This window comes from Hyaena hyaena, unplaced genomic scaffold (assembly GCF_003009895.1).
Source record: "Hyaena hyaena isolate Hyena2069 unplaced genomic scaffold, ASM300989v1 scaffold_1145, whole genome shotgun sequence".
Lineage (NCBI taxonomy): Eukaryota > Metazoa > Chordata > Mammalia > Carnivora > Hyaenidae > Hyaena > Hyaena hyaena.
The window spans coordinates 473044-501027 of NW_024081778.1; the positions used below are offsets into that span (position 1 = coordinate 473044).

At 39.7% G+C, this 27984-nt stretch overlaps 1 protein-coding gene across 3 annotated transcripts in view; it reads left to right on the forward strand.

The window, feature by feature from the left end:
- The window catches only part of FSHR (follicle stimulating hormone receptor), a 169325-nt gene that overhangs the window by 118772 nt on the left and 22569 nt on the right, over nt 1-27984 (forward strand). The window contains exons 3-6 of one of the 3 annotated variants that reach the window (XM_039222496.1): nt 2479-2553; nt 5015-5089; nt 25414-25485; nt 26646-26723. In XM_039222496.1, the coding sequence (XP_039078427.1) occupies nt 2479-2553; nt 5015-5089; nt 25414-25485; nt 26646-26723 (300 nt within the window). The remainder of the gene's footprint in view (nt 1-2478; nt 2554-5014; nt 5090-25413; nt 25486-26645; nt 26724-27984) is intronic. The other 2 variants (XM_039222497.1, XM_039222499.1) reach the window with 2 other exon arrangements.

Sequence of the window (27984 nt, forward strand, 5' to 3'; positions counted from 1 at the left end):
AACATTTGTCTACAAGTCTTGGGGAAGGCATACATGTTTATTTATCTTGAATAAATATATAGGAGTGGAAATACTGGGCTTAGAGTGACCTGGGAGGCAAAATGTGTAAAACAAAGTGATCCAGGGTGGCTCAGTTGATTCAGCAGTCGACTCTTGGTTTTGGCTCAGGCCATAATCTTGCCATGCTGAGAGTGAGCCCCATGTCAGGCTCTGTGCTGACAATGTGGGACCTGTTTGGGATTCTCTCTCTCTCTCTCTCTCTCTCTCTCTCTCTCGCTTCCTCAATAAATAAACCGTAAAACAAAACAAACAAACAAACAAAAATGTGTTCCAGCCCTGCAATCAGTCAGAGGTAGCCCAGCATACCTGCCTATTAGTGAGGCTATTTATTGACATGGAGATCAATCAATGTACTTTATAGGCATGTCAAAAGGATTGGAGAGAATGTATGAAGAGTAGCTGGTAAATCTAGATACCTCATAAATGATATTAAACATAACTAGAGACAGAACTAGGTTGAACGGGAACAAGATCCCTGAATTTCTCAGTGATGTATTTTTCCACTGCTACATACTGTTCACCTTCCCCCAACCCTTATCCAGACAAAGCCTCCCCTCCCCCACTCCTGTCTTTGAAGTTGAGGCTATAAAATATGAACTACCTTCTGAAATAATTTAGAAGTGTTCTTTGGTTTGTTCATTTCTAATAATTTGTAGTTCTCTTTGATGGACACACAGATGGAAGGGAGGGAGAAAATCCAGATAAGGGAACTCTCAGCACATGAATTCAGGCAAGGAGAAATGTCCACCTTTTACGCAGTATCAGGCTGAGGTATTACCATGAGTGGTCAACCAAACCTACTAGAAGAGGTAAGTGAACCTGGAAGTCATGTTTGGAAGATATGGCCCCATTTGGATTTAAGCAGTGTCTGTCATCTAGTTCTTCCTCCATGACTTACCCTTTCCCTGTGCAACTCTCACTTAACTCCTTTATATGTTCAAATTAACATCTTTTTCCAGGCCTACCACCCCTTTCCTACTCCTCCTCATTCCTGTACCTCCCAGAACTCCTTCCACTTGCAGGACAGAGGAGCAAAGTAAGTAGCCAATAGCCAAAGTATTCTTCTTCTTCTACTCCTCCTCCTCTTACACACACACACACACCACCTTTATGTTGAACTGTAAAAATTGTGCATACTTAAGTTTATCAAGTGAATCATCAAAGATGCGGTCATAGAATAAGAAGGCTCTTTTCTCTCGCAAAATGTCTCCTCACTCACAGGGGCTTGTGTAAAGTGGCCCACCACCACCGAGTTGACAAGCTCCAGATGTCACCAGCCCCCTCACTGAGATGGCTGTTGTTCCCAATCACAACTCTCCTGTAAGACTTCCTCCCTGCTCTGTCTTCCAGGCTTTGCCCTGATCAAGAGCCTTTCTAGAGCTCTTCAGCTAAATGCCGGGCCAACAGACAGTGCTTCTGCCTCAGCCAATTTGAACGCATGCTGCCTATGAGATTTCCTGAGACACTCTCAGTTGCTGCATTAAAACTGCATGAGTCTTCCTCTGGGGGCCTAATAATAGCACGTTTCATCTGTGAGCCACTTTATAAACATTAAGTGATTAAGCCACCCTCTATATTCTCAAGCTCTGGGCTTTGGCATAGAGGACTTCACTCTCTACGGCCCTCAAATTACTCCAGCAAGAAAAAAAAAACTGAGACCTGAAAGATCTTTTTAGGTCAAGATATTAAGGCCAAAGGCCTTGCAGTAACAACCCCTACTGGAGTAATGATATGGAGGACACAGCGATTTAAAGCCATGCTCCTTTGAGACTGAATTGAGGTTCTCATCTCCCAAACTTATATCAGCAGAAAGAAGAACTTGACTCCATGGTTTAGAGCAAGATCATGGAATATAGCCCACGGTGCCAAATCAAACCCATTATTTTTATAAAGTTTTATGGGGAGACAGTCATGCTCATTCATTTACTTATTATCTATGGCTACTTGTGCATTACACTACCAATTGAGTAGTTGTGACAGAGACTAAATGACTCATAAAGCCAAAAAATATTTACTATCTAGCCCTGTAGAAAAAGCTTGCTGACCCCTAGAATGTCTAAGGAACTCAGAGTTTGTTCTCATCCTGTATATTCCCTAAATATCTTTAATCAATTTTCTTTCCCTTTCTGAGCATCAGTTGCTACATTTGTAGACTGAATAAATTCTCAACTAACTAAGCCATCACCTTGGGCTTTTTCTCTCATTCTTCTCCAAATATTAGCATCTCCTATGTTAGATTTGTCTGGTTATTCCACTTGACTTCTTTGAGGGCAGGAATAGAGTTGTGTGTGTCTCATGGATCACTGCTGACAAGAGGCTCCATGCTGAGCCCTAAATCCATCTGTAAAATCTAACTGAACTGATTTGAATTTTTTACATGTATTTTCCTTATTATTTATTTATTTATTTTTTTTGCAGAGAGATCTCACAGAATGATGTCCTGGAAGCAATAGAGGCGCATGTGTTCTCTAACCTGTCCAAATTACATGAAATGTAAGCAGGATCCTGTGGGGTTTGCTCATCACCATTGGAAATAGCCTTAAATTTCGTGTATATCCCTGGAAGACCCCAACTCTGCTCTACCCTTTGATTCCTAGAATTTCATTCTAAGATGTCAAAGTCAGCCCAAAGGGCACGGTCTGTGTCTCTCTGCCTGGTGATTCAAGTACCAACCCAGAAACTAATCTGGTCCTGCTCTCTCCCCCAGAGTTTTTCCAATAGTAGACCAAATACCTTTGCTCTATGACTAATGGTGCCTCTATCTCATCCTCTCATTTAAAATTATTCCAGAGTCAAAGGTCAAAATGAATCCCACATGATGTAAAGATAGGCAGTCCTCACTTGAATACTAGTCTATGCCATACACTGACCATGAAACATTGACCGAGAAACTAAGTCATGGTGACACTTAGTTTTCCTTATCTGCAAAATACAAGTAATAAAAGTGCAAGCCATAGGATCACGGTGATGAACAAAGGTGATAAATATAAATCAGATCCAACACATCAACTGACATAGAGTAAATATGTCATAATGATCCTTGGTGCCTTTATTACAGCACAGTTTACTTTCTTTTTTTTGACATTCTGGTTTTACACACCTGTCAATATTCATACAGATCTTCTTCTGTCTCATACCAGCCTATAATCACCATAAATTAATACACAGAATCATAAAATGTCAAAGCCAGAAGAGACTAGACACTATCTGGTCCCAAATTTTCCCAAGTATATCCTGCATATCATTAAACACTCAGAAAACTATTATTTTTAAAAAAGATAAACAACTCTATGGTCAAATATTAGGAAACACTGGGCAAACAACATCATATTCACTTACTATAGGAAAACTCGGAACCTATTATATGCAAATATACATTTGGAATCTCCCAGGAGAATATTTTATTAAGGGTTTCACAACCAGTATCACTGGTAAGGTTTTTTCTGTGGGGCATTTTTTAATACCTCACAAAAATCCCATGCAATATACTTAGCAAAGTGACTGAACCACTTTCCTAATATTACAGACAAGAATGAAAGACAGAGAAGTTGCAAGGCTTATCTAAAGGCATCCACCCAAATCCATACCGGGGTAAGGACTTAAACATAAATCTCAACTCTTATATTTAAAAATCTCTTAGCATTTGCCAAGCATATATATATATGTGTATATATATACACATACATATACACATCCACATAATCTATACACACACACATACACAATTTACAAATGACACTCAGCCTATCCATACTGGCAGACTGCCCTCTCCCTTTTCCATCCTTCCACTCACTCTGCCTCCCATCTGCATTCTTCCTCATTACCACTGAACCTCTACAACTGATGCCTTCCCTGACTTTCTCCCATTACCCTCCTGTTCCTTCCTTTCTTCTCTGCTTGGTCTCTCCTTATCCTAGTTGGAAAAAGAGAGTTGACCAGGGTCTCAGAGCCCACAGGGAATGGCAAAGAAATGAACCAAAAGGCAGTCAGCCCTCTGGTCAGGGTCAAGCAGGCCTCTCTTTCTGCAGTTCAACAGGCAGTGGAGCTAATGGAACAACTCTTTTATCTTTTCCCTGCATGGAGAGGTGCTCACCCCCATGTAGCACTGACTATACTTAAAATAATTAATTACCTGGTACTTGATCTGGGTAGCTACAGGTTACTGCAACATAAAAGCTAATGAAACAGGGAGGAAGTAATTAACACAGAGCATATCTGCAAATATACATTGATCTGGCAAGATGAGGAAAGGGCAGCTCTCTCTGTTGGAATCCAAATGTGAACACGTTCACCTCCAGGCTATTGATCAGGACAGAGCTAAAGCCAACAAGGGCAGAAGTCCTCACTTCTCATGAGCTGTGAGAGCAGTCTCAGTCTACAGAATGAAGGGAATCACCAGCACATTCCCAACTACTGCCTGCTGCAATTTCATGACTAAAATCAGAGATGTCCACTGGTTTTCACCTGATTTTTGCTTTCCTTTGCCTCTTTACCCTCTTTTTCTCTAATATCCTTTTGTCCTTCACCCTTTCCCTTCCTGCCATCCTCTTATCACTTTCTTTTATTTCCACCCCCTACTCTCTTGTCTCCAAATCAGACAAAATCTCCATTCCCCACATCAGTCTCGTCCCTGCCCTCTTAGCCTCCTCAGACCCTGAGAGACACTTAGTGGTTAAAGACACAGTGTGCTGGATGAAAAGGAAATACTCAGCCAGTGTTTTGTCTGGCTACATTTAACAGGTCCCAAGAGAACATTAGTGATGAGAGCAATATGGGTTAATATTTAGTTTGCACAATTTTGCATAGTGAAAACACTGCATGTCATCTCAACTTTTTTGTTGAAACGATGGATGGATAGGTGAGTGAATAACTGATATACTCTTTGCATAATGTGAAATATACTACAGCATTCCTTACAGTTGAGCTCATGTATATATGCTTTTCTGTTTTACAGTAGAATTGAAAAGGCCAACAAACTGCTCTACATCGACCCTGATGCTTTTCAGAGCCTTCCCAACCTCCGGTATTTGTAAGAACTCTTATATTTTGGTGCACCCTCTATAAGTGGATTGTGTATTCCTGCTTTAGCACAATGTCTACTTGGTACTCTGGGGAGCAACTGCTTTTTGTACAAGATGTGGGGTTAGCTAGAAGTGGAGGGGAGACACTTGCTGGTGGATTTTATTTTAGTTTAGTAAGTGAGTTCCACGAATATAACTGCGTTTTTGTTTTCGTTTACAAAAACAGACATCATAAGGAATTCCATTTGCATTAATGCAATTTCACATGGATCTCTTGCAGAACTCAGTCATAATTTAATGTTAATAAGATGCAGACAAAATTTGTGCTAGCATTTAGCTTGTTACCTTGACCTCAAAGACCTCGTCTCTTTTGTTCAGTATATATCCATTTTTCTTTGACAACTTAGTGTTTTAATTTTTAAATTTTAGTTAATAATAGACAGGTATTTCACTAGCAGAGAGATTCCTCGTGTTTGAGCCCTATCCTTTGGGCCTGCCATAACAGCAAAATCACCACTTCACTTCTTCCATTCAAATGCCTTTCCAAATAGCTGAGAGCTTGACAGAGCCCAGCATGCTATGAAAGGACCCCACAAAATAACCAATAAGGACTTGGGCTAGAAGTCACACAAAGCCCATTCACTAGCTACTGATCATAGGCTACAACTTAATCTCTTGATGCTTATTTCCCTATTTCTCTGTCACAAGAATGGAAATAATAATGATAGTGCGGATCTGTTACCTATTGACATAATAATGCATAACTACCTACCCCCCCACACACACATACACTAAGAGTTTTAAAGCAATAACTATCATCTCTCACCTGTGAGTTGATCTGTGGAATGGTTCTCCTGGCCTAGACTCTGTCTGACCTCAGCTAAGCTCACTGAAGCAACTATAGTTAGGTGGTAGGTCAACTGGGGGCTGGAGGCCCTAGATGGACTCAGTTGAGATGACAACTCTCCACCAAGTGGAGCTCATTTCCAGCAGTCTAACATAGGCTTGCTCTAACGGCAGTCCTGGGGTTTCAACAGAGAGAGCTGATGCTTGCAGGCCTCTCGAGACCTACCCCCTGAACTAGCATGCCATCTCTTCTGGAGCATTTTCTTAGCCAAACCAACTCATGGGACCAGCCCTGATTCAAGACCTTGAGAAATGCACTCCATTTTTTCATGGGAAAAGCTGCACAGTCACAATATAAGGTGTGTTGATACAAGGAAGGAGAGAGAATTGAGGCCATCTCTGCAAACAGTTTAAAATATGTGAAAAAGTTTTACACCATACCTGTCACATAGTAAATGCTCACATCAATATTAGTTGTCAGTGATATTTTGTCCTTAAATTTTGATCAATGAGAACTGGGGTTAGTACGTACAATGAGCAACACTGGGCCTTTGTGTGCCTCAGCTCTTACTAAGGGAATGAAAGATTTAGCAGAATAGAGGCTACATGACATGGAACTTCCCCTACCTGATAGAAGCTCTGGGAAGGATCTGAGAAATAGTCAAGGTCATCCACTCCTAAGTTAACGTCAGAGGCAGGACTAGCTTCATTGGCATTCTGCCCATATAGTCACACATGGTTCCATGCTCAAAGGCACCCCACACTCAGAGGATCTTACACTAAGTTTAACTCCCTGCTGCCACAGTCTTGAAATGCTTAAACTTTTTTTTTTTTTAAAGGGCCCTGCATTTTCATTTTGCACAGTGCCCCACAAATATAGCCCATCATGCTCAAAGGTCAGGGTTATGACCTCTTCTAGACTTGAGAGTGTTGGATCCCTAAATGAACTTTGCTATACTGTCTGCAGATTAGGTACATAGTGGAACAACTATGGGGTAACAGAAGGCATGGGCCTTAAAATTAAAAAAAAAAAAAAAAAAAGAAAAACAAAACAAAACAAAAAACAAGACTTAATCCTCAGCCCACCATTACTCTTGGGTCACTTGCTGGACTTCTGAGATGAACTTGTCTTATAGGACCCTCAAGTGAGATTTATATATGAAAATATTCCTATGATATGTTCAAAACCATTAATAAATGTACTGAGTACTTTGTAGGATGATTATTTCTGGCCAAAGTCTACCAGTCTACTCTCAGGAAAAGTCCAGTAAGGACTGAATAGAATTATGGTGGTCATGAAGACCTCCAGCTCTTACTTGACAGTGTTTGTCTTAAGTTAAAAAAAAAAAAGCCCAAGTTTTGGAAATGCCTTTGTATTTCACGAAGCAATATAGAAAAGAAAAAACTATATATGATGGCAGGACTGGATTACTGGATGGCAGGTGGGATGCTAATATTTATTAGCTAGATAGCCAATTACCTTCTCTTAAGCCTCGGTTTCCATATCTGTAAATAGGGTGCTTGTGAAAAACAAGAGTATGCCTGTCAAAAGCATTTTCCAAATAGGTTTTCAGTATATAAACTATAAATAACTGTACAAATAAAATTATTAGTGCCTGTTCTTTCATTCCTTCCTCTCTTCCTCCCCCCCCCCCCACAACTGTCTTCTTCCCCTTTTTTTCTCCCTTTCCTCTTAGAAAAAGTCTGAGTGGGATATGGGGGCCATAGAGCCTTCAATAGCAAAAGATAATCACCTTAGGACATGCAAATGAATCCAGAAGAGAACCACCTTTCACATACATGTAATGAAAAGCATTCTTGCAGAGGATAGATCCAAGAAGAAAACTAGCCCCTTATATACATATTCCAGAGCCCTTGATAGGAACGGCATCAACAATAGCCAGAATGGTGGGCTGGGAGTAAGTAATAAGGATTAAGGAATCATTACAAAGTTTGAAATCAAGATATCCAGAATTATACCCAATACTGGTCCACACCTGGTAGTCAACACCATTCACTCTTATCAATAAGGAGCCTAAGTCCTCCTTCTAGGGTGTAAAAGCTGGGGAGGAACTTGGGAGGATGTGGGGATGGAAGACACAGCCCCAGGTGGGAGGGATGAGAACCTTGGACAAATAGAAGAGCCAAGCTATAACTTTGACTTTGGAAAAGGCTAAAATCTATGCCCTCAGTCATCAAATCCAGCTACCCCTCTAGGTTGTTTTCTCACTTTGAGGGGTTGAGTAGTCCCCAGTGCCTCCTGGTTCCCCCATCAAGTCTAGACAAAGCTGTAGGTGGTCGATTCCAGCCACCTCCTTTCATAAGAGGAGGTTATTGTTCTCAGAGCACTTGAAACCTGCTTTCTCAGTGCAGCAAGAAAAGACTTGTAAGCAACTTGAAGGAATTGTGTCATTGTCAAAAGATCCTCCTTGATTACTCTGAAAAAGATAAATAATTCTATAGCATATAAAATCCTTTCACAGCCACTCCCATTCTATTCTCCATCAGGAAGTTGAGAGGAAGAGTTGTCCATCTTAAGCCTTTTGACTTATTGACAAGGGTGGGCTTTACACAGCTGCATATTCTTCCTTCGGATGTGGTACACAATAACCCAGGCAATGGAGGCAACCACCCCAAAGGCACTTCTATCAGCAACAATTTTTTAATGTTTTTATTTATTTTTGAGAGAGAGACGGACAGCATGAATGGGGGAGGAACAGAGAGAGAGAGAGAGAGAGAGAGAGAATCTGAAGCAGGCTCCAGACTCTGAGTGGTCAGCACAGAGCCCGACATGGGGCTCAGACTCACGAACTGTGAGATCATAACCTGAGCCCCAAGTCAGACACTTAACTAACTGACCCATCAGGTACCCCTACCTGCAATATTTCTATTCAGGGCTCAGACTGTGGCCCTTTGAACAATTTTGCATACTGATAAGGGATCTAAATTAGTTGGACTCCTAATCTGAAAGGTTCTATCAGGGAAACAAAGCCCAGTTAAGCTTCTTTCTCCTTCTATGCTTATTTGTGCCTGAGCAACAGTCATAAATGGCCTCACAATCCAACAACCAGGTGGAGGTGGATGGCAATGATTTCAGATATTCTTTGGGATGATGAACTACTTGCTTAAAGGCAAAGAAGAAACACAAAATGAATGAAAGAATCCAGAGGGAAAAAGTAGGATTGAAGAGCTGTTGATTTCCTGAAGCCAGGATAAATGTTTATCATCATCACAGCCACTAAAGCAGGAAATGACAAGGGGTTAGGGTTGAGTTTCCATTTGACTTGAACATCTTAAATCACTCTCACACACACACATACACACACACACTTAGAAATGTTGTTTTGAAATTATTAGCATTGATTCCATTTCATGCTGATCATTTGATGGCACAGAATTCAAGACAACTAGAAATCAGTGTTCTTCATCACTGCCTTCATACTTCACTGAGGAACCTAAAGTGGTTAGGAAAAAAAACTCATGAATAAAGAAATGTACTTTGACTAGAAGAATATACATCAAAGGATTCATCTGGGTGCATTTTTTAAGTCGATATTTTATTTGCAGGCAATATTTCTTTCTTTACTGCTCTGCCTTCCTGGAGCTGACCTTTTGTGTATGAAAGATTATCTATTGATCTGTAAATAAGGTTTACACAATATTCTCTTGCCTTTGCATCCTGTCAATGTAATTCTCAGGCAGCTGGTTGTTGCTCTTTACTACTCAGTAAACTCTAATTCCATCTTAGCAAACCTTTCGCACAGCTGAGTGGAGCCCCTCCCCAACTGACAGCCATCTCTACTCACATGCAGGCTTATTAGACCCTCCTTAGGATGCCTATTAGCAGCAGCCACACCATCTGCTTTCTCCAGCCAAGTAACTCCAGGAGAATCCTCACTGGGACTCACCCTAGCAAGCCCTCCCCAAGTCTCCTCCTCTCTACTCTGTATTCCTCTCATTTCATTCACTAAGTGTAATAAAAGTAACTTCCGATTATAAATGTTGACCCATATGTTGGGCATCTCAAAGGACAGTGGATAGGGACTCAGAAAGCAGCACACAGTAGTGCAGAAGCACCCAGACTCCAGTGTCACCTGTCTAGGCTCAGGTCTTGCCTCCTGTTCTTCTTAGTTAGACCTTAGGTAATGGCTTAACTTCTCTAGGTCTCATCCTTCCTTTCTATAAATGAGGAATAGCACTACCTACACCTTTGTATTGCATTAAATAAGAAACCCCCAGCAATGACTGACATTAAGAAAATTCTCAGTAAATGTTGGAAATTTTTATTAAATTCTTGACCCTATCATTTACTAGTTAAGGGAAGCCCATGTAAGAGACTTCATTCTCTTTGTACCACAGTTCTCCCCTATGCTTAAGGAAAGTAATACCTACCTTTTGAGATCATTGCAAGGATTAGTTTGATGAACAACAATGATGACGACAACGACAATAGTAGTGATGGTGGAATTTTTCCTCCTCCAAGTTTCCTAAAATTTTTTAACGTCTCCTTCACTTTTCTTTTGGAAAGATGCACTGATCAACATCCCAATGTGGAAATACATCATTTGTGTTTCTTAAAGGAAAAAGGCATCCTTCTTACTGAACCCCTGACATATCCAGAAAGGTCCTTCTGAACAATCAAAACCATATTAGCCTTCAGCGTTCTAATGGAGACAATTCCTGACACTGCCTTCTGATGTTTATTTTCAATACTTGTGGTCCAGAGAATTACTTCCTATCTTCATCAAAATTAATTCCAGTACTTCACACCACCAGCTGGTTGGATAATGCCACCCATTCATATGTTGATTTACAATTCAATCATTTTTGCCATTCTTTATTGCACTTAAACCTCACAGCAATCCAAGAAATTGGCTGTATAGCACAAGTCCATGCCTTTTGCAGCAGTTAGCTAGCCTTGCCTGTAGTCCCAGATTACAGGACTCTTGACAGGAATGCACAATGTCCCTATGAATTGAAGTACTCTTGGTGTTCAGCAATGTATGGCCATCTATTCTTATAGGAAAAAGACCATATGAGGGTTTATTTTTATAAGTTATGGCAGCCATGTACATAGTGGAAAGGATTGGTGCCTCCCCTTTTCCCTTCCATCATTTTAGATGTGAATTGGCTAATAAAAACTCATTCATTCAATCATTCAATGATCATTTATTGAGGTCATATTACATTCTCAGCTTTGTAGTAGTTGTTGGGTACACAAAAGATGCCAAGACATCTTTTGATGTGTCTGCCTTTGTGGCAGAAGCCTCTGTCTTTGTGAAGCTTATATTCTAGCTTAAGAGACAATGTTGAATAATGTTAGGTGGTGTTAGTTGTATAAACAAAGATAAAAAGTAGTCTAAGTAGAGAGTGTTTTAGAAAGGGTGGTTGAGAAAAGATGGAGGAGATAGCCTTTTTGAGAGATACAGGAGACATCTATGGACAGCTCTCTCAGAGTTCAGTCTTTTGTGGAGAGAAGGCTAGCTAGCATGTACTAATCCCTGCCAACAACACTCCTGTAGGGCTGTGTGGTACTGGTCATGTATGAAAGGACTGACCCAATGCTTTGGGCTGGAGTAGTCAGGGGAAGATTCATGGAGGTATGAAAATCTTAGCTATAACTTGAGGGATAAATAAGATTTGCAAAGACAGGATAGCATAGATTGAGTTTTGCAAGATTAGAAAAAGGAAATTAAGGCAGGGGAGTACATGCCTAATAGAATAAGTAATAAAGAATAAGCTATGTGAGATTTTGAGCAGCATAGTGACAAGAAGACAATGATTTGAACTGTAGATTGACCAGTGACAAGGTGCAACTATACACACAAGGGAGACCTGCTAAGGAGCAACTACTATAATCCTGGGGTACAGTAATGGTGGCACCTGGAGGAATGGGTTCAACTGGAGACACGTTTCCAAAAAAGGATTGTTGGTATATGATTTACCTCTAGGTCAGACATGGACCAAAGTGACTGCAGTGATATTTTTGCCCCTTATGTCCAAAGGGCATCAGGAGAAGTCCTGCCTCCATTAACAATGTACTGCCTCCTCTTCTTCCATCACTGCAGCCTCAATGTTGGCAAGTTTAAAAGATATCTTTGTCTTTTGTAGATCCTTTCAGATTTTCAATTATCCCTGGGATAGGCCACACAAAAAGAGATTAGAGCTAAGTCAGGAATCTCTCTAAGGATTGGGAGCATCCTCTGGAAGCCAGGATGGGCAGAGGAGGCTGGGAAGGCAAGTGGGCTGCAGGGGCAGGAAGGACAATGACTGGAAGGGAGAGTGACGCCTCAGTGAACTCTAGTTAATACCTGATTCTGTGCTACTCCAAGGTGGGAACCAGGTCATCTTCATAGCTATAGCCCCAGCTCAGGGCACTAGAAAAGCCCTCAACTTTTTTCTGGATTTTTGTTTTTAGAGAATGCTGGCTGTGCAGCTCCCACAAACCTGGTTCTTGCCTCCTCTAATACTTGTTGAGGGACCCATTTTTGTCCTTGCTGCCTTCATTCATCTCATCTGCTTTCTCTTTCACAATATGTGTTCTTAGGCTCTCAGCTAAGAACAAATGCATGTTCTAGAAGAATGGATCCGCTGTTTCTAAATTCTGGACATGTCCATCTGGGAAGAGGTCTTCCCCAGGTATGAGTGCAGAAGGAATGCAACCCAGGGGACTCACCAGCCAGCCAGATCAGGTGGCTCAGTCTGGGGAACAACCAAGGGAAGGGAGAGGACATCACTCTCTTCTATTGTCAGAAAATCCAGAGCAAGGGCTATGTTGAATTCATCTCTGGACCCCCCGCAGGGCATAGAATTTGCACACAGTTGGCCCTTAATAAAAAAGCAGGCCTGAGTTTGAACCTTTCCGTTTGTGTAGTGGAAGGGAAGCAGCTGTTTTAGAGGATTATCTTGGGGCATTACAGAACGTGAACACTCAAGTGACAAAGGCTCTAAGGAAGACTATTTTCATCTCCAGTAGACATTACAAAAAATGTTCTGCTGTGGTTGAATCATGAGCTCACCCCTAGTAACATCCTTCAGCTGTCTGGGTTTCAAGGATAGCAGTGCTAGGAAGAGCAGAAGGTTTGGGGGAATCACTCAGGAGTCCACCCTAACAAAAGTCACACAGCAAGGTCTCTCTAGGTAAGGAACAAAACACAGGAGCCACTTGGACACAGATTCACTCTCCAAGACACCAAAAGAGAGCCACACATCTAGGTTCCAGCCCTGATCCTTCCTGTGAGATGTAAGTAAGTAGCCCTCTGGGCCTCAAGTACAACAAAGAGGAAAAAAAAATGTTCCTCTCTCCTTCTAAAGGTTGTTGTAAAAAAGGAAAAGAATAGAAGACAATGAAACAGAGTTTGGGATTGCTTTTAAAGTTTAACACAGCAACAAATGAAAGATCTGCTAACTATACAAGGCCCTGACAGATGATATGGGGGTATGCAACAGGAATCATGATTTAGAAAGCACTTTTACTGATATCAGTTGAGTAAGTCTTACAAAAGTCCTGTGAGACATTTTCTGATGGTTCCATTTCACAGGTGGCAAATGTGAGATTCAGAGATGATGACTGAATTGCCCAAACTCACAAAATGGGATTAACAAGTGATCCTGGGCCACAAGGAAAAGGGCAACTGAAACTGATTGAGCATCCACTATACAGCAGACCCTAAACTAGGTATTTTGGTTACACAACTCATCTCATCTTCCAATCTTCCAAAAACAGAATGCATGTATTTTCCCCAATTTATAAATGAGGATTTTGAAACTCAGAGATTATGTACTTGATAGAATGGAAGCGAGGAATGTCTGACTCCAACCCAGTTCATCCCACTTTCCAGCATACCATGGCAGGTAAGGTGTAGAGCATGGATGAAGCCAAAATGATGTACTCAGTGTTCTGAGCACAACACTAACACCTTATTAATTTTTGCCGTTTGGAACTTGTGATCATCTGTTCAGGCTAAGTCTAAGTGTACCTAAGAAATAGCTTTCTAAATAATTAATGTTAGAATTGAGTTGTGAGGAAGGGTATGCAAACTGTTTAAAGTATTAACTCTTTTGTGACTCCCCTATGTATTTTAAAAGTAACTGCTTATCACAAATCAGTCATTTGATTAAAGTTATTCTTACATTGGCATCCAAGAAGGTCCCAAAAGTTTGCCACTTGGCAATGCTCTGTTGGCAGTGAATCTAACCTAGAGAGAACTTTAGGTTTTAGAAATTCTTATGTAGTCAATGTGCTATAGCAATAATAAAAAGAAAGGCCTAGAAGCCAGAGTTCCCAAGTTTAGATGCCATTTTTTGGACTTTCTAGCAGACAAGTCAAGGAAACTGAGGCTTCCAGAGTGTCATTATCTATAAAACGGAGCTAGTAGTACTAGTAGTATCTTTCTCTTAAATTTTGGGCAGGACTAAAGGACTTCAATACACTAAAGCCTTTACAATGCTGCCTAATACTGTTAAGGTAATTGCTAAGTTTCAACTATGATTCTTCCCAGTTTGAGTCTAGAAATTCAAACAATTTTTTTTTACCGTCTGTGAACACTGCCTCCCTTATCTGTAAGATAAGAATCATAATTATGCTCATCTCTGAAACTTATTTTAAGGTCAAGCGAGATCCTATGAAAAGTTTTGCCCATCATATGTGTTACACAAATGTAAGGCAAGGTTCTTTCCCAGTGTCCTTCGTAAGAGAGAAGGCTGGGTCAGAATTGTGACCTGTGTAACCAGCCCTTAGGACTTCAGTAACTTCCCAAATACCAATCCTCTGGTCTATTGCCACTTTAGGCAGCCTCTAGCTTGGCTCAAGTCAAACACTGGTCACTATATCTCCCAAGCAGGAGAAGAGTGCTATGAAACCTGCCACACGGTCTATCACAGGTCCCTTTCTCAACCTAAGTGAAACAGCAGGCAGCACCCACACTTCCTCATGGTGGGGGGATAGGATGGGATGGAAAGCGCATATTCACTTTTGTCCACAGAAACCCCTCCCCCAAGGTCTCTACACCGTTTTCCTGTCTAATTTGCATGAGAGATTAAGAACTATGTAACCAGAACATAGCGTCTCTCACTCCTCAGTGTCTTCTAAAGAAGACTACCCTAGAAGCCCTGAAGATGAGAGTAGAAATTGAGCCAAAGTTTACTTGACACAGAGCACCCTCTTCACCAATGCGGTTCTCATTTTCTGTACTATTAACTTTCTGATTTAGACCATGGGAGAGAAATGGAGGGTGCTTACTAATAGAATACTCTGCCTAACAGACAGTTTGCCAGCCACATCCTAAATATTAACAGCATTTCCAAAAAATTAGAGTAAATATTTTAGCTTCTATCAGAGCTTCCAAGGTTGAACAAGAAAACACCAAACTCAGGAGATAACTCTACAATGAAGGAGGAGTTCAAGATAAAGGTGTTTGGGGTAGGCCAGCACACTACTTTCTTCTCTTGGACATTTATAATGAATATGGTAAAGGCTCTCAGAATACTTCAGGAAAGATACTGCTTACCCTTATTAATCCAGCATTTCCCAAACTTCTTTGACCATTAGAGCCTTTCCTTTATACACAAAGCATTTACATCTTCTGGAAATAGTTTGTCTAGAGAAATGCTCAAGGTTTCTAATTGGAAGTCACCTTAGAGATCATCTCTATGATGATCAACTCCCTCCTCCAACAGAATTCAACTCCCTCCTCCAATTCTACACTCAATTCTAATGTGAACGTTTCCCCACCCCAACCAACGTATCCAAGAAATTATCAGACACCAGCCAAGTTTCCTACAATTCAATTCTGACACCATCTACCTGGAGATAGCATCAGATCCCACAGATTAAGAGCTCAATTCTACAAGGCTGTTCCCACTTCAGATGTCAATTCTAAGTCCAGTTTGTCACCTGTGCTTCTGACCCACCAGCTATAGATTGGTGGTTCCAGTGATCCCTCCTTGGGTTCAGCTAACTTTCTTGAGTGGCTTATAGAACCTTACAGACAGATTTTCTTACTAGATTATCAGTTTATTATAAAGGGTCATAACTCAGGAACAGCCATGTAGAAGAGATGTACAGGGCAATATGTGGGAAAAAGTTTCAGTGCTCCCATGCCCACCACTCTCCCCAAATCTATGTTCACCAACCCAAAATTTCTGGACCAGGAAGGGGGAACAAAGATGAAATTGAAATATTTGTTACAACTTAAAATATCACACCCCTCATAAAGAAGCCCTTCCATACATTTAGTTGAACCTATTTCCAGAGTTAAAGAACCAAGTGCTTAGCGATATAATCCATTCATTCCTCTGTGGGCAACTTTCATAATGAATGACAATCATTATGCTAAGCCAGGTAATGGGAATAGCACAAACTTTAGAGAGTCAGAAAGATATGGATTCAATCTCTAGCTCTGCTCTCCTTATGTGTGGGTTTGTGGAAGTTACTGCACCTCTATTAGCTGAGCCTCCTCCACTATGATATGAGGATGGTAATGATACTTGTCTCCTAAGGTAGAGAAGAGGAATAAATAAAACAATCGATATTAAGTGCTTAGTGTGGTGCCTGGTGCATAGGAAATGTTCAATAAATGTTGACCATTATTATTATTAATCCTGTACCTACTTTCTAGAGCAATATAGCACTAATCTATTACCATTTCCACCTGGCAGCCCTTCAGAATTACAGGCTTCTCTTTCCAAGCAAAATGTCCTACATATTGGACAATATGGTCTTGATTCCTTATCCCATCAGTAAACAAATATATGACTATACATCCCAAATAACTTTATAGAATATACATATAATTGTAGTATTAATATATACATTATAAAATATACACAAAATATTTCAAAGCATGAAGCAAAGATGAATAAATATGCTTTTACATTTACATCTTGTCTCACTAGACAACATTTTATGTGGCACAAAAAGCCTATTTTGCTCTCATTAATTATAGTAAAATTATTTTAAAGAAAACAATGTTATAAGATGTGCTTCATCATTTTTTAGTCCTTAGTTTAACACTGGAAAAGCAACTCACAGTTCATACCATACTCTATTTCAATGGCTGTCAAAGCTGAGGACAAAATATCGTAAGTAGATCCAACAGAAGACAAGGCTATAGCTACACTGAGTCATCATACTCAGTGGTAATATCCTATACTTTAAGCCAATGTGTTCATGAAATTCAGCTAGTAAGTTTTCTTCCCTAATGTTAATCAGATGTTCTTACAAACTACTTGGAAGATATTGCATTTTTATATTTCCAGTGAATGTGTTCAAAACACAATGAAAAAACTAACAGGTTAGAGAGTTGCATTTCCTTATTTTTAAAAATGTATAACACTAGAGTTTTCACTAATGATGACACGTATCACTTTCAGCAATCAACTATTTCCATTTTTTCCACATGGTCTCTATATAGCATAGATTTCTTGCAAATGCATTGTTTTCCTCCTGTTTATTAATACATCACCCTTCCCTTAAGAAGATAAATCAAATGTGCCTAATTCAAAAATATCTGCTCTGTAGCATTATTTCTGAGATTATTTGTCATCACAGAAGATATCAACCAATTTGAATCACTTATTTTTGTTATGAATGTCTAAGTCTTCAATTTTGTTAGCTCTTTGCAGTAATTTTCCATGAGATGACCAACAAACCTCTAGGTGATATTATAATCAGGACCCAGAAACTACACACAATCCGACAAGCAAGAAGGTTGATTCAGGCAGGTTTATCAGAAATTGCTAAAGGAAATTAGGGAGGGAGTGGGAAGAATCTGGGAAATACAGCTGTGGCTTCCAAGTACTTCAACAGAGTACAATGAGCCTTGGACAGCAGCTAATAGACCAACCCACTCTGGCATCATGGCAGCCCCATTGGAACAACACCGACCTGGATGTGGAAATGGTATTTTAGTACCCAAAAGAACTGGAAAAAAAGCAAGACATGGTCCATGTCCTAGGAGAATCTGGAAATCATACAGGGTCTCAGGGCAACTGGAATGCAAGGCTGCAGTAGGACCCGTAACAGTGCCTGAACATGGTGTTAAGGTTTCCTGTAAAATACATCTTATCATTTCCCTGGCTACAAGATGAAGGATCTGACACCTAGACACTTCACCTAACTCTCTTAAGGCCACACATCTTAAGAAGTGGTACAGGCAGAAGTTGAACCCAGATCCTTCAGCATCAGAGATGGCTAGTTTCAAAGCTTTGCTATATGCCTTAAGAATGGGACCAGAGCATGATTATTAAGCCAAGATATTAGTCAAAACAGAATATGCAGCCACGTTAACAGGGCTGAGCTCTTTAAAATGCTACCCTTGGGCTCATGAAACTCTCCCTTCCCCTCCCCCCACCACCAACCCACTGCTGATCACTAAGGAGTCTGTTTTCTATGGAGGCTGAGGTGAGTTTAAGCTGAATAGGGGTTAAATGGTTCCAGTTTTGAAGTTATGAGGCTGGGGAGGCAGGAAACTAGGCTCTCCACGGTCTCATGTAGTTCCTTACACAAAGCCATTGTACAGAAAGAAACTGGGGCTCTGAAAAGTCAAGTAAAGTACTCAGTATCATCCAGCTAGTAAGAGGAAAGGCAGTCAAATCCAGATCCTTAATCTGAAGTACAAGGCCCTTTTCATTGTACCACAACTTCTTACACACTGCCATCTAACTCCAAACTTGTGGGATTCTATACCTAACCAATCTTTATTTAGTGATTCACAAAGCACATGTTAGCTTCTTTTATGATGGTGTATGTAAAGATGAAAATTCCCAATTGATAAGGATCTGCAGTTAATAGAAATCTCAGCATCAGCGAGCCCAAGCTAAGAAGTCTTTTCATGTATTAATTAAGCACAGTCCACTCTCCTTCTTATCCATCATTGGATAACTATCTTCTCCCAGAGGGGTCAGAAGGAAAAAGTTCATTTTATCTAGGAGCCTAAAGAATATAATTAAAAATGTAAAAAGTAAAAAAAATGACTCAAATTAGGTGTGAACATATTCCTTATCATGGGAAGCCAATTAGAAGGTAGGAAAAGAAGTTTGGCATTAGCTTCAAGGAAATGTGCTGTGGCAAAAGTTATAGACCCCTAACATGAACACACAATCGGCAACATACCATTCCAAAATCAAATTTGCCTGATGCATTTCAATGAGCTATCCAGTCCCTGGTATGAACTTCGTTTTGGCCTCATTTCACAAATTAAAAGAGCCGACTCACACAGTCTCAGAATTGACCATTCCCTTCCACAGTGGATTTGGGTGGAATAGAGACAAAGAATTGTGTTCTTGGTTAGCTTGTGTCATTGAGAGGATCTTTCCTTCCTGACTTTTCTCGGTTCATTGGGTTATACAGCTGGGTCTCAACCAGCAACTGGTTTGTCCTGGCCACCACTATTAAGTTCCAGTGTTATGAGATTGTGAAAACATGGTCCACCTCTGCTTATAGAATCCTTAAATCTTACATCCTCTTTCAGCACCCAAAAGTGACTTCCCATCACTTACGCATCAAGTCTATACTTCCCTACCTAGTTGTAAATGTTCTTGAAATGCTGCCACCTCCTTCCCTTTCAGTTCCAACTCCCTCTGTTTCACCACACCCTTCCTGTGGTCTATACACATGCATTCAGTTCTCTCATTCAGGCCAATAAGCTCTATACTCACAAATCTTTTTTTTTTTCTTCCTGTAAGAAGTCCTCCATGATGGTTCCAACCCATATTGCTCTCTCCTTTTCTGAACTCTTAATATACTCAATAAATAACATACAGTTTAGCACTAGACCAGTCTGAGTATTTTGTCTGCACTAGTCTGAACTCCTCATTTCACCTGCAAGATTTCTGGAACCAAGAGATGGTCTTTGGTGTCCACTCTTAGATGATATGGAGGTTGGCTGGAAGGAAGGCATATTTTCCAATGCAATACAACTAAGAACACACATAATTAACAACCCACCAGCACTCCTGGGGATTAATAAAAGCACGATTGATGTTTTCAACAATTAGCCTGAGAACTGTGGGGTCACCTGTTACATGGCATGCCTGTTACATGGCAGCACATAGTGGGAATGGTTTCCAGGAATAGAAGGGACCTCAATAAATTCACCCTGACAGAAGCAGTGCCCATTTTCATTACTGTAACCTCAAGATACAGGGGGCAGTCAGGCATGAAAGGTTAACACCAGCTCAGAATGTAAAACTGGTTGTTGAGAAAAGAGAACTGTAAGCTTTTCTTTACAAGATCTTTCTTTTTGCAGAACTTAAATTTGCTGACATTTTACCCTCAGGCCTTTACCTGTTTTTGAGGATAAACCACAGTTGAGTAAATCAAAATAATTTTGCAGCCAACAGTCATTTGACCAAAGCAAACCCATTGAGACATAGAGCTTGTAGGGTAATCACCCACTTCCAGCCTCCATCAGACATAAATTTATTGATCAAAGGAGAAAAATGAATTGAAAACTAAGTGTTCCTCTGAACTCCATTTCCTGAGTTATCTTGGGGTTATGGAGAGTCTTAGCTATAGAGTTATCACCAATAATCCATCTCACTTGATGGTCACTAGATCTTCCTAAGAGTCTTAAACTTAGCACTACTGGAATAATTTTAGCCATTTTGCTCTGTGTTTTCTATAGATGCCAAAAATTTCCATGTGCAACTACAGACATTTATACATATCCCTTAAGTATTGTGGCTTAGGAAACTCATGCTATTGATATCAAATAATGTACCATTCTCATTGACAATCACAAATTCTTCCCTCCTTCAATTTTGTACAAGTCCTACTCATTCATTAAGAGATAGAGCCAGGTTGCTATCCATATAATGTCAGATCCATTAGGTGTAATGAACATAGGTAGTGAATGATTCCTTTTTAGTGCTCATCTCTGGACAGCACATAGCACATTGCCTGGCCTGATAAACATCGAGCACACTTTATGTGCCAACCATTGTGCCAACGTTGTTTTTTCAGGGAAAACATGATTTCTGTGCTCATGTCATTCACAATCTAGTTAAGGAAATGGATATTGAATAAATAAACACAAAATATATAGTTTAGAATTTTGAAGGGTACAAAAAAGAACAAGTTCTAAACAAGACATGATTATGTCGGGAATAAATCAGGGCCTTAATTTAGACCAGCCATCAGAGAGCTCTTCACTGAGAAAATGGCATTTCTAACCGAGCCCTGAAGTGTAAGTTGAGGTGGACCAAGAAAGGACTAGGTTGTCAGCCTTCCATATAGAGCATGGGCAAATGACTGGGAACAGGGAAAAATTTAGTGTATCTGAGGAACTAAGTGAAAGCCACTGGTGCTGAAGTATATTGGAAGGATGGCATGAGATAAGGTCCAAGAGTAGGCAGTAAGTAGTATAAATTCTATAATGGAAAAGAACTAAAGAAAAGCAGATGATTATAGCAATTTAATTTACTTTTTTTTGGAAGAATGCTCTGGATGCTGTATGAAGATACTGTATGTTAGAAAAAGACAAGATTACATATATGGAAGATATATGGCAGAGACCTAGAGGAAAGATAATTGTGGCTTATTCTGAAATGGTATCAGTAGTGTTGGAAGTAATTGTATGGAATTGAGAAATTAACTCTTGAAAATGAACTCTAAGAGGACTTTGAGATGTATTGATGTTGGTGAATGAAGAAGCTAAGTTTAATGGTCACATGTGTAATCAACAAATGATAGATGGTAGTGCTATTTATGAGGAAGAATTGATGAGTAACAGTTTGGTGGAGGTGATGAGGGAACAAATATAGCTTGCTATGTCAATGTGATATTCTGAAGAATATATCAAGTAAACTTTAATTAGAGACAGACAATAGCAGTCAGAAATCAAGTATGAATCTGAGTTGTCACCATATTGATAGTACTTAAAGTGATGGTAAATGACATCTTTCCATCAAGATTATACAGAAAAAGGCAAAAGGCTCAGAGTAAAGCTGGAGGAGGGGGAGTCAGAAATAAAAACAATTAAGAGGAAGAACAACAGAAGAGTGCAAAATGACAAAAACTAACAGGAAAAGGATATTGGCAAAGAATATTGAATCCTCCTGAAAGATGTTTCTAAATATGAGAATTCAAGTTGCTCATTAGATTTATTAGTCGTGGATTGGTGCATCTGATGCATGACAAAGTAATTTTGGTGGAGAGATGCAGCATGAAAAATCTTGGAGCAGGTGGAAAAGGAACTGAATACAAGAAAATAAAGACAACAGATGCAGAAAACTCTTTCTAGAAACTTTACAGTAAAAGAAGGCAGAGTAACAGGGCTAGGCTGCAAGGAGAAACCGATTTGGAGTAGATCAGGGAATCTATGCCAATGTGAGATTCAGTATAAGTTGCTATTTGTCTTAGCCTAAGTTCTTTAAAACATGTCTGAGGAAGAACTTACATGCAAGTAAGTTATTTTTGCACCCAAACCCAAGGAAAGAGATTGGATGACTAAGGAGAAGAGAAGAAAGAAGGGAAGCCAATTTAGGAATGTATTATCAGCTCATCACCACCAGAAAACTGAGGTTAATCATGCTAGAGTCCCTCCTAAGCATCATACAGAACGTATTCAGAATTCTTCACCCAAAGAATGGAAGAGAGGAGTTCACCACTGGTCAAAAGTTGCCTTATGGGGTACTGACTCCCTTTCACTTCCTAATTTGCACACATCTTCAAATGGTAGAACAGATTCAAGAGTCCCACTCAGAGGTGGCAGAAAAGCTCAGGGCAGAAAATGGGACAATCAGTATAGCTGCAACCAATACCTACGAAGTTAAGTCTGTATGTAGCTAGTTGCTCTAGTAACAGCTTGAGTAAAAGATGGACCAAGAGAATGTGAAGCAAGGCACAGAGGTGTCTGATAGAAGGTCTACCTTGATATTCACATACTCCACATCCTTTCCGGTCTGAAGAGATGAAATGGATTGTATCTGGTTCATAACAGAGTTGGCACATAGGTTCTACCAATTCTTGGCCTGCAGACTTCCCTGCCTCTGTTTGAGATTAATTACTCCAGGTAGCAGTGATACTAGACAAGTAAATTAAGTGAATAAGGATTTTTACTCATTCCTGGTGACAGATTCAAGAAATGTTTTAGAAACATCAACCAATTAACTCAATATTTTATGAGCACATACTATATTCTAAATCTGCACATAGTTGTATAGATTGTCGGAGACTATTAAATACGGTCCTTGCTTTGATAGTTCATTAAGGGATTACTGAATAGATACATGAGTAGAGGTCTAAAAATAGTAGAAGGCTGGATATAATTAAAAATGTTTAATAGGACTGTGTCAAGCTAGTAGATATTTATGGCAATGTTTCTGTTAGAATAAGTAGAATCTCAGATTTGGAAAGCAACTATGAAAGCCATTTGTTTTTGTAGAAACATCAAACTCTCAATGTTGGCAGAAACTCTCTCTGGGTAGTCAGACTAGAAGTGATTTTTACTTTCTTCTCTAAATATTTCCATATTTTCCATAATTCGCACATTAAACATGTATTACTTTTATATTCTGAGAGTATTTTTTTAACATAACCAAAGGATGTGCAGCAACTAGAACTTTTATACACTGCTGATGGCAATGCATAATGGTATAGACGCTTTGGAAAAACAGTTTGGCAGATTCTAATAAAGTTAAACATACACTTACCATACAACTCAGCAATCCTACTCCTAGGTATTTATCCAAGGTAGAGAAAAATGTTCTTTCTGTCACTCTCCCTCTCACATGTGTGCATATATGCCTACACACAAACACCACCACCACCACCACCAATGTTTAAAACAGCTTTTTAATTTTCGCAAAAACTGGAAACAACCTACATGTCCTTAAACTGATAAAAGGATCAACTGTAGTACATCTTTACAATGGAATACTACTCAACAATAAGAAACAATGTACTATTGATAAACAAAATATGATCAAAGAATATCAGATGTATTATACTGTATGAAAGAAGCCAGATTCAAAAAGTTGTATAATTGCAGATAGAACATTTTCGAAGAGGCAAAATCATAGGAACAGAAACTGATCAAAACAAAGAAGGACCCATCAAGGGCTGCTGAAGTAATCAAACGAATTGACTAAGATGCATTCTACATGAATCCTTGACAACCAAGAGGGAACAAACATCTGAGAACCATTAGAGAACCCACAGGCAGAATTCGCTGACTCTCTAAATATAGAAGCAAAGAACAAGAAACCAAAGTCTACTCTAGAATCATAAACCCAAAAGGACACATGATCCATCATGGTGACTATACCAGTGAAGATTCTTTACACTGCAAATGACCGAGACTAACTCTGACTTACGTCAGCCCAATGCAGAAAAGAAAAATGGTGGTGAGGAGGTATTAGGATTCAGAATAACTCACAAGAGAGAAGGAAATGCTGAGCAACAGGGTGTCAAACAACTCTCATGTGTCACTTCAAAATCTTCACCACTGCTGTGGCAGCTGTTCCATTCAAATTGCAACCAGCTTAATGCAGGTACAACTGGACAGCACCTAGCCTACCCTTGTATACCTCTCATTTCCTGTGTTGGGTCTCCTGTGTGTGCAGAAACCCACTAGATAATAGGGCATGCAAGCCAGAAGTGGGGACTTAAGAGCATGGGGACATACCTGACCAATAGGAAATAGTAGCCCATAAATAAAGGTTTATCCTTCTCTTGAAGTCAGAGTAGCATCTCTCAGATCCATTTTGAAAATTTCTGAAATCAAGTCCTTGGCATTAAGGACCAGTAACCCGTAGCGATGGCCAACTCAACAACTTATTTTAGTATTGATCATCTTTTTCCCTGTTTCATTACTGCTGCCACAAACTCTTTGAGCTCATTATCAAAAATGATCTACAGACCACGCTTCCCAAGCCTTGCTTCCTGGGAAATCCAGGCTAAGACAAGCAGGCCTTGATCCATTATAGCTCTGGATATTTCAGCGACAGAAGTGTATGGGCTATTTCTTAAGGCTGATGGCACCAGTGGACTCAGCTCTTACCAACCTCGAACCACTTCCCAGGAGACAGCCTGATTGACCCAGTTTAGGTTACATGCACACTCCATCAAAGGGCATGAAACTTCATGTTCTTATCTCAACACAATTATTTGGACTGGTGACAGTTTTCCAAAGAGTGTGCCAAGATGGGAAACAGAGGGTGACTTGTTATGTAGTTACAAGTTGCTTTTTGATCATGTTAACTTCTCTTTAAAAAAAAAAAAAAGTACTGTGCATGTGGCATACTAGCCCCTTTGTGCCTTAAGTGTAAGTTTATTTTCTCCAAGGAATCAATACCTTACTAGACTATGGTTACATCCTTAAAATAGAAAATGTAAGTATGAGTCAAGTATATTATAGTATTTTCTGGTAGTTTTTTCTGATAGCTCAAAATTATTAGTTTGAATTTGGAAAGCTCATACCTTAGCAATTATTAAGATATGCCAGGTTCACTTTTCCCTCACTCTCATTTTGTCTCTCTCTAGGCTAATATCCAACACAGGTATTAAGCACTTGCCAGCTGTTCACAAGATTCAATCTCTCCAAAAGGTTCTACTGTAAGTTTTTCCTTGAGTATTTACCTAATCAATAGATGCTTGCCCGACAGCCGCTGGGCCTGTAATATGTATTGTTTAGCCTAGATCCTCCCAATATGTCACTCTGGGTGAGCAGAGGTAGGAAGGCAAAGAGCAAGCAACCTTGGTTTTATCTGAAAGCCAGCTAAGCTCAGTTTGAAGACAGCAGGCTCCTCAATAGAAACAGTTTGTAGCAAATCAAGCAGTCTCTCCTTTCTTCTTTAGTGTGCTCTACTCCCTTCCTGCTGCAACTACCCCACCACCCCAGTCTTCTCCCACCCTCACCTCTTCCCTCCAGTACTCTCCTACTATGCTAGGCATAAAGAAACTACCTGACAAACAAATGCACACTGTCAGCAAGATAATCTATTTGCCTTTTCCCAAGACATATGTCGTTTTAAAGAAGAGGAAAACAATGCAGAGTGTAATGTCAAGAGTGTATGTATTTTCAATAGTGCAGTTGTAAGAATCTGTCCAAAAGGAAATGGTAGGGAAGGGGTATAAGGAGCTATGTACAAAGAGGTAAAGAAAGAGGGAGGGAGAGAAAAAGAAAATCTCAACATTTCTCATATTGTTCTAAGCAGTTTACCACTTCTGCTTTCAGTTTATTTGTTAAATCTGACCCAACAGGCAAGCTTGATGGAAGGATGAGGGACACAAGCCAAAAAGTGAGACTTTCCCCACCCCTTCATTTAGGAAGAGAAAAATCAATGATACAATTTTTCCTGTGACCCAAAGGGGAGAGACGGAGGTCAACTAGCTGTAAGAGGGGGACTGAGATGGGAGGAAGATGAAGTCCCAACCTATAGTGAATGGAGAAGTCTGGTTTGGAGATGAAAGGTAGCTTGGTCATACTGAGCAGGCAAGGACAATAAAGGAGTCTATTAGAACCTTAACACAGTGAAATTCACTAAGAATATGTTCAGAGACAAAAGACTGCATGTCTGCAATTTCACTTTTAAGAACTGATATGCTGAAGAAAATTAGATGTCATTTGTTTCTGTAACTTTGAACTCATCTTTCAGAACAATAACCAAACACTGCCTCATCTAAAGACCACATCATGGCAAGAAAATTAAATGTGGGAAGGTTACATGAGTGGAGCTGGCCTAAATACTTAATGTACCTGTTCTTTCTTCTAGAGACATTCAAGATAATATAAACCTCCACACAGTTGAAAGAAATTCTTTCATGGGGCTGAGTTTTGAAAGTGTGATTGTGTAAGTAAAGAAAAAAACCTCCAATGGAGTAACATTTGGTTTTTCATTTAATCATCTTTCTCTTAACAGGATGCTCCTTTTGTGTTTGGGTAACTTTGGCATTTCACCATTTAAATTTCTCTCTGGCTCAGTATTTTCTTCTCATTTCCCATCTTTACATTTCAGAATCCCAACATGGAGTCATGTTAATAATTTATGATTCTGTGGTGCGATTCAAGTATTTCAAATTGCTCTTTGAGTGATGGTCTCCTGTGATGTAACATCTGTTCCGAAGGACAGAAGAACTCATGCGTCAATAAAGCTAGTTATTGCCTGGCAAGGCTTTTGTTGCCCAAAGAAAAAGATCAAGAAAGAGGCTGAATTCAAAAGACAGTCTCTCATAACCATGCCAAGCAGCTCCTATTCAGCCCCATGCTGGGCATAAGATGACTTCTCATTTTCTTGAAACAATCACTTTTTTTTTTTTTTTTTGAGCCTGAGTTACTCCCTCTGACTTTGGGGAATATTTTTAAATGCACTCTGTGCCATTAATGGACTACTGTGGAATCTTTTGTATTAGGAGCCCATGTGGCAGTTTACCCACTCCCCAAAATGGCCAAGTAATTGAGTGCTAGAGCCTACTTAAGAGTTTGTGGGATCCATCGAAATTAGGTTAACGGAATGGCATTTAGGAAACTGGTAATTGCTATTACACCTGTAAGGAAAGCATTTTATTCTTCCATTTCACAAGTTGTTACACTTTTAAAAAATATACCAATGTGTGTGTTTGTGTGTTTGTCTTTAAAATATGCCATTACGTACAAAAGGTAAGTTCCAGCCAGGAAAGAATTTTAGTCATTTTCAAAGCAGCAACATGATTCAGAGACTACCCAGAAATACAAAAAAGAAAAGGGGGGAGAAACAGTAGCGATGAGGACATATTGAAGATTAAAGCTAAGCACAGGATTTGATGTAAATTAATTACAAAGAACAATAGAAAATGTTTCAGAGAGACTAGTGGAGGAATTGCAAATATGAAGGAAAAGATAAAATTCAAGACATGTATTCAGAGTACACAGTATTACAGCAACAATTTTAATGAGTACTGCCTCAGCTTTGCATTTAATACACTGATGATATTCAGAATTTATGTGCACGTGTATTGGAATAGTTGATGGGGCGTGGGAAATAGGAGTGAAGGAGAAAGCAAAAGAAATGAATTAAAATATAAACAGAATGAAAAATGTTCAAAATAAAAGCAATTATTCTAAGAGTGAAGAAG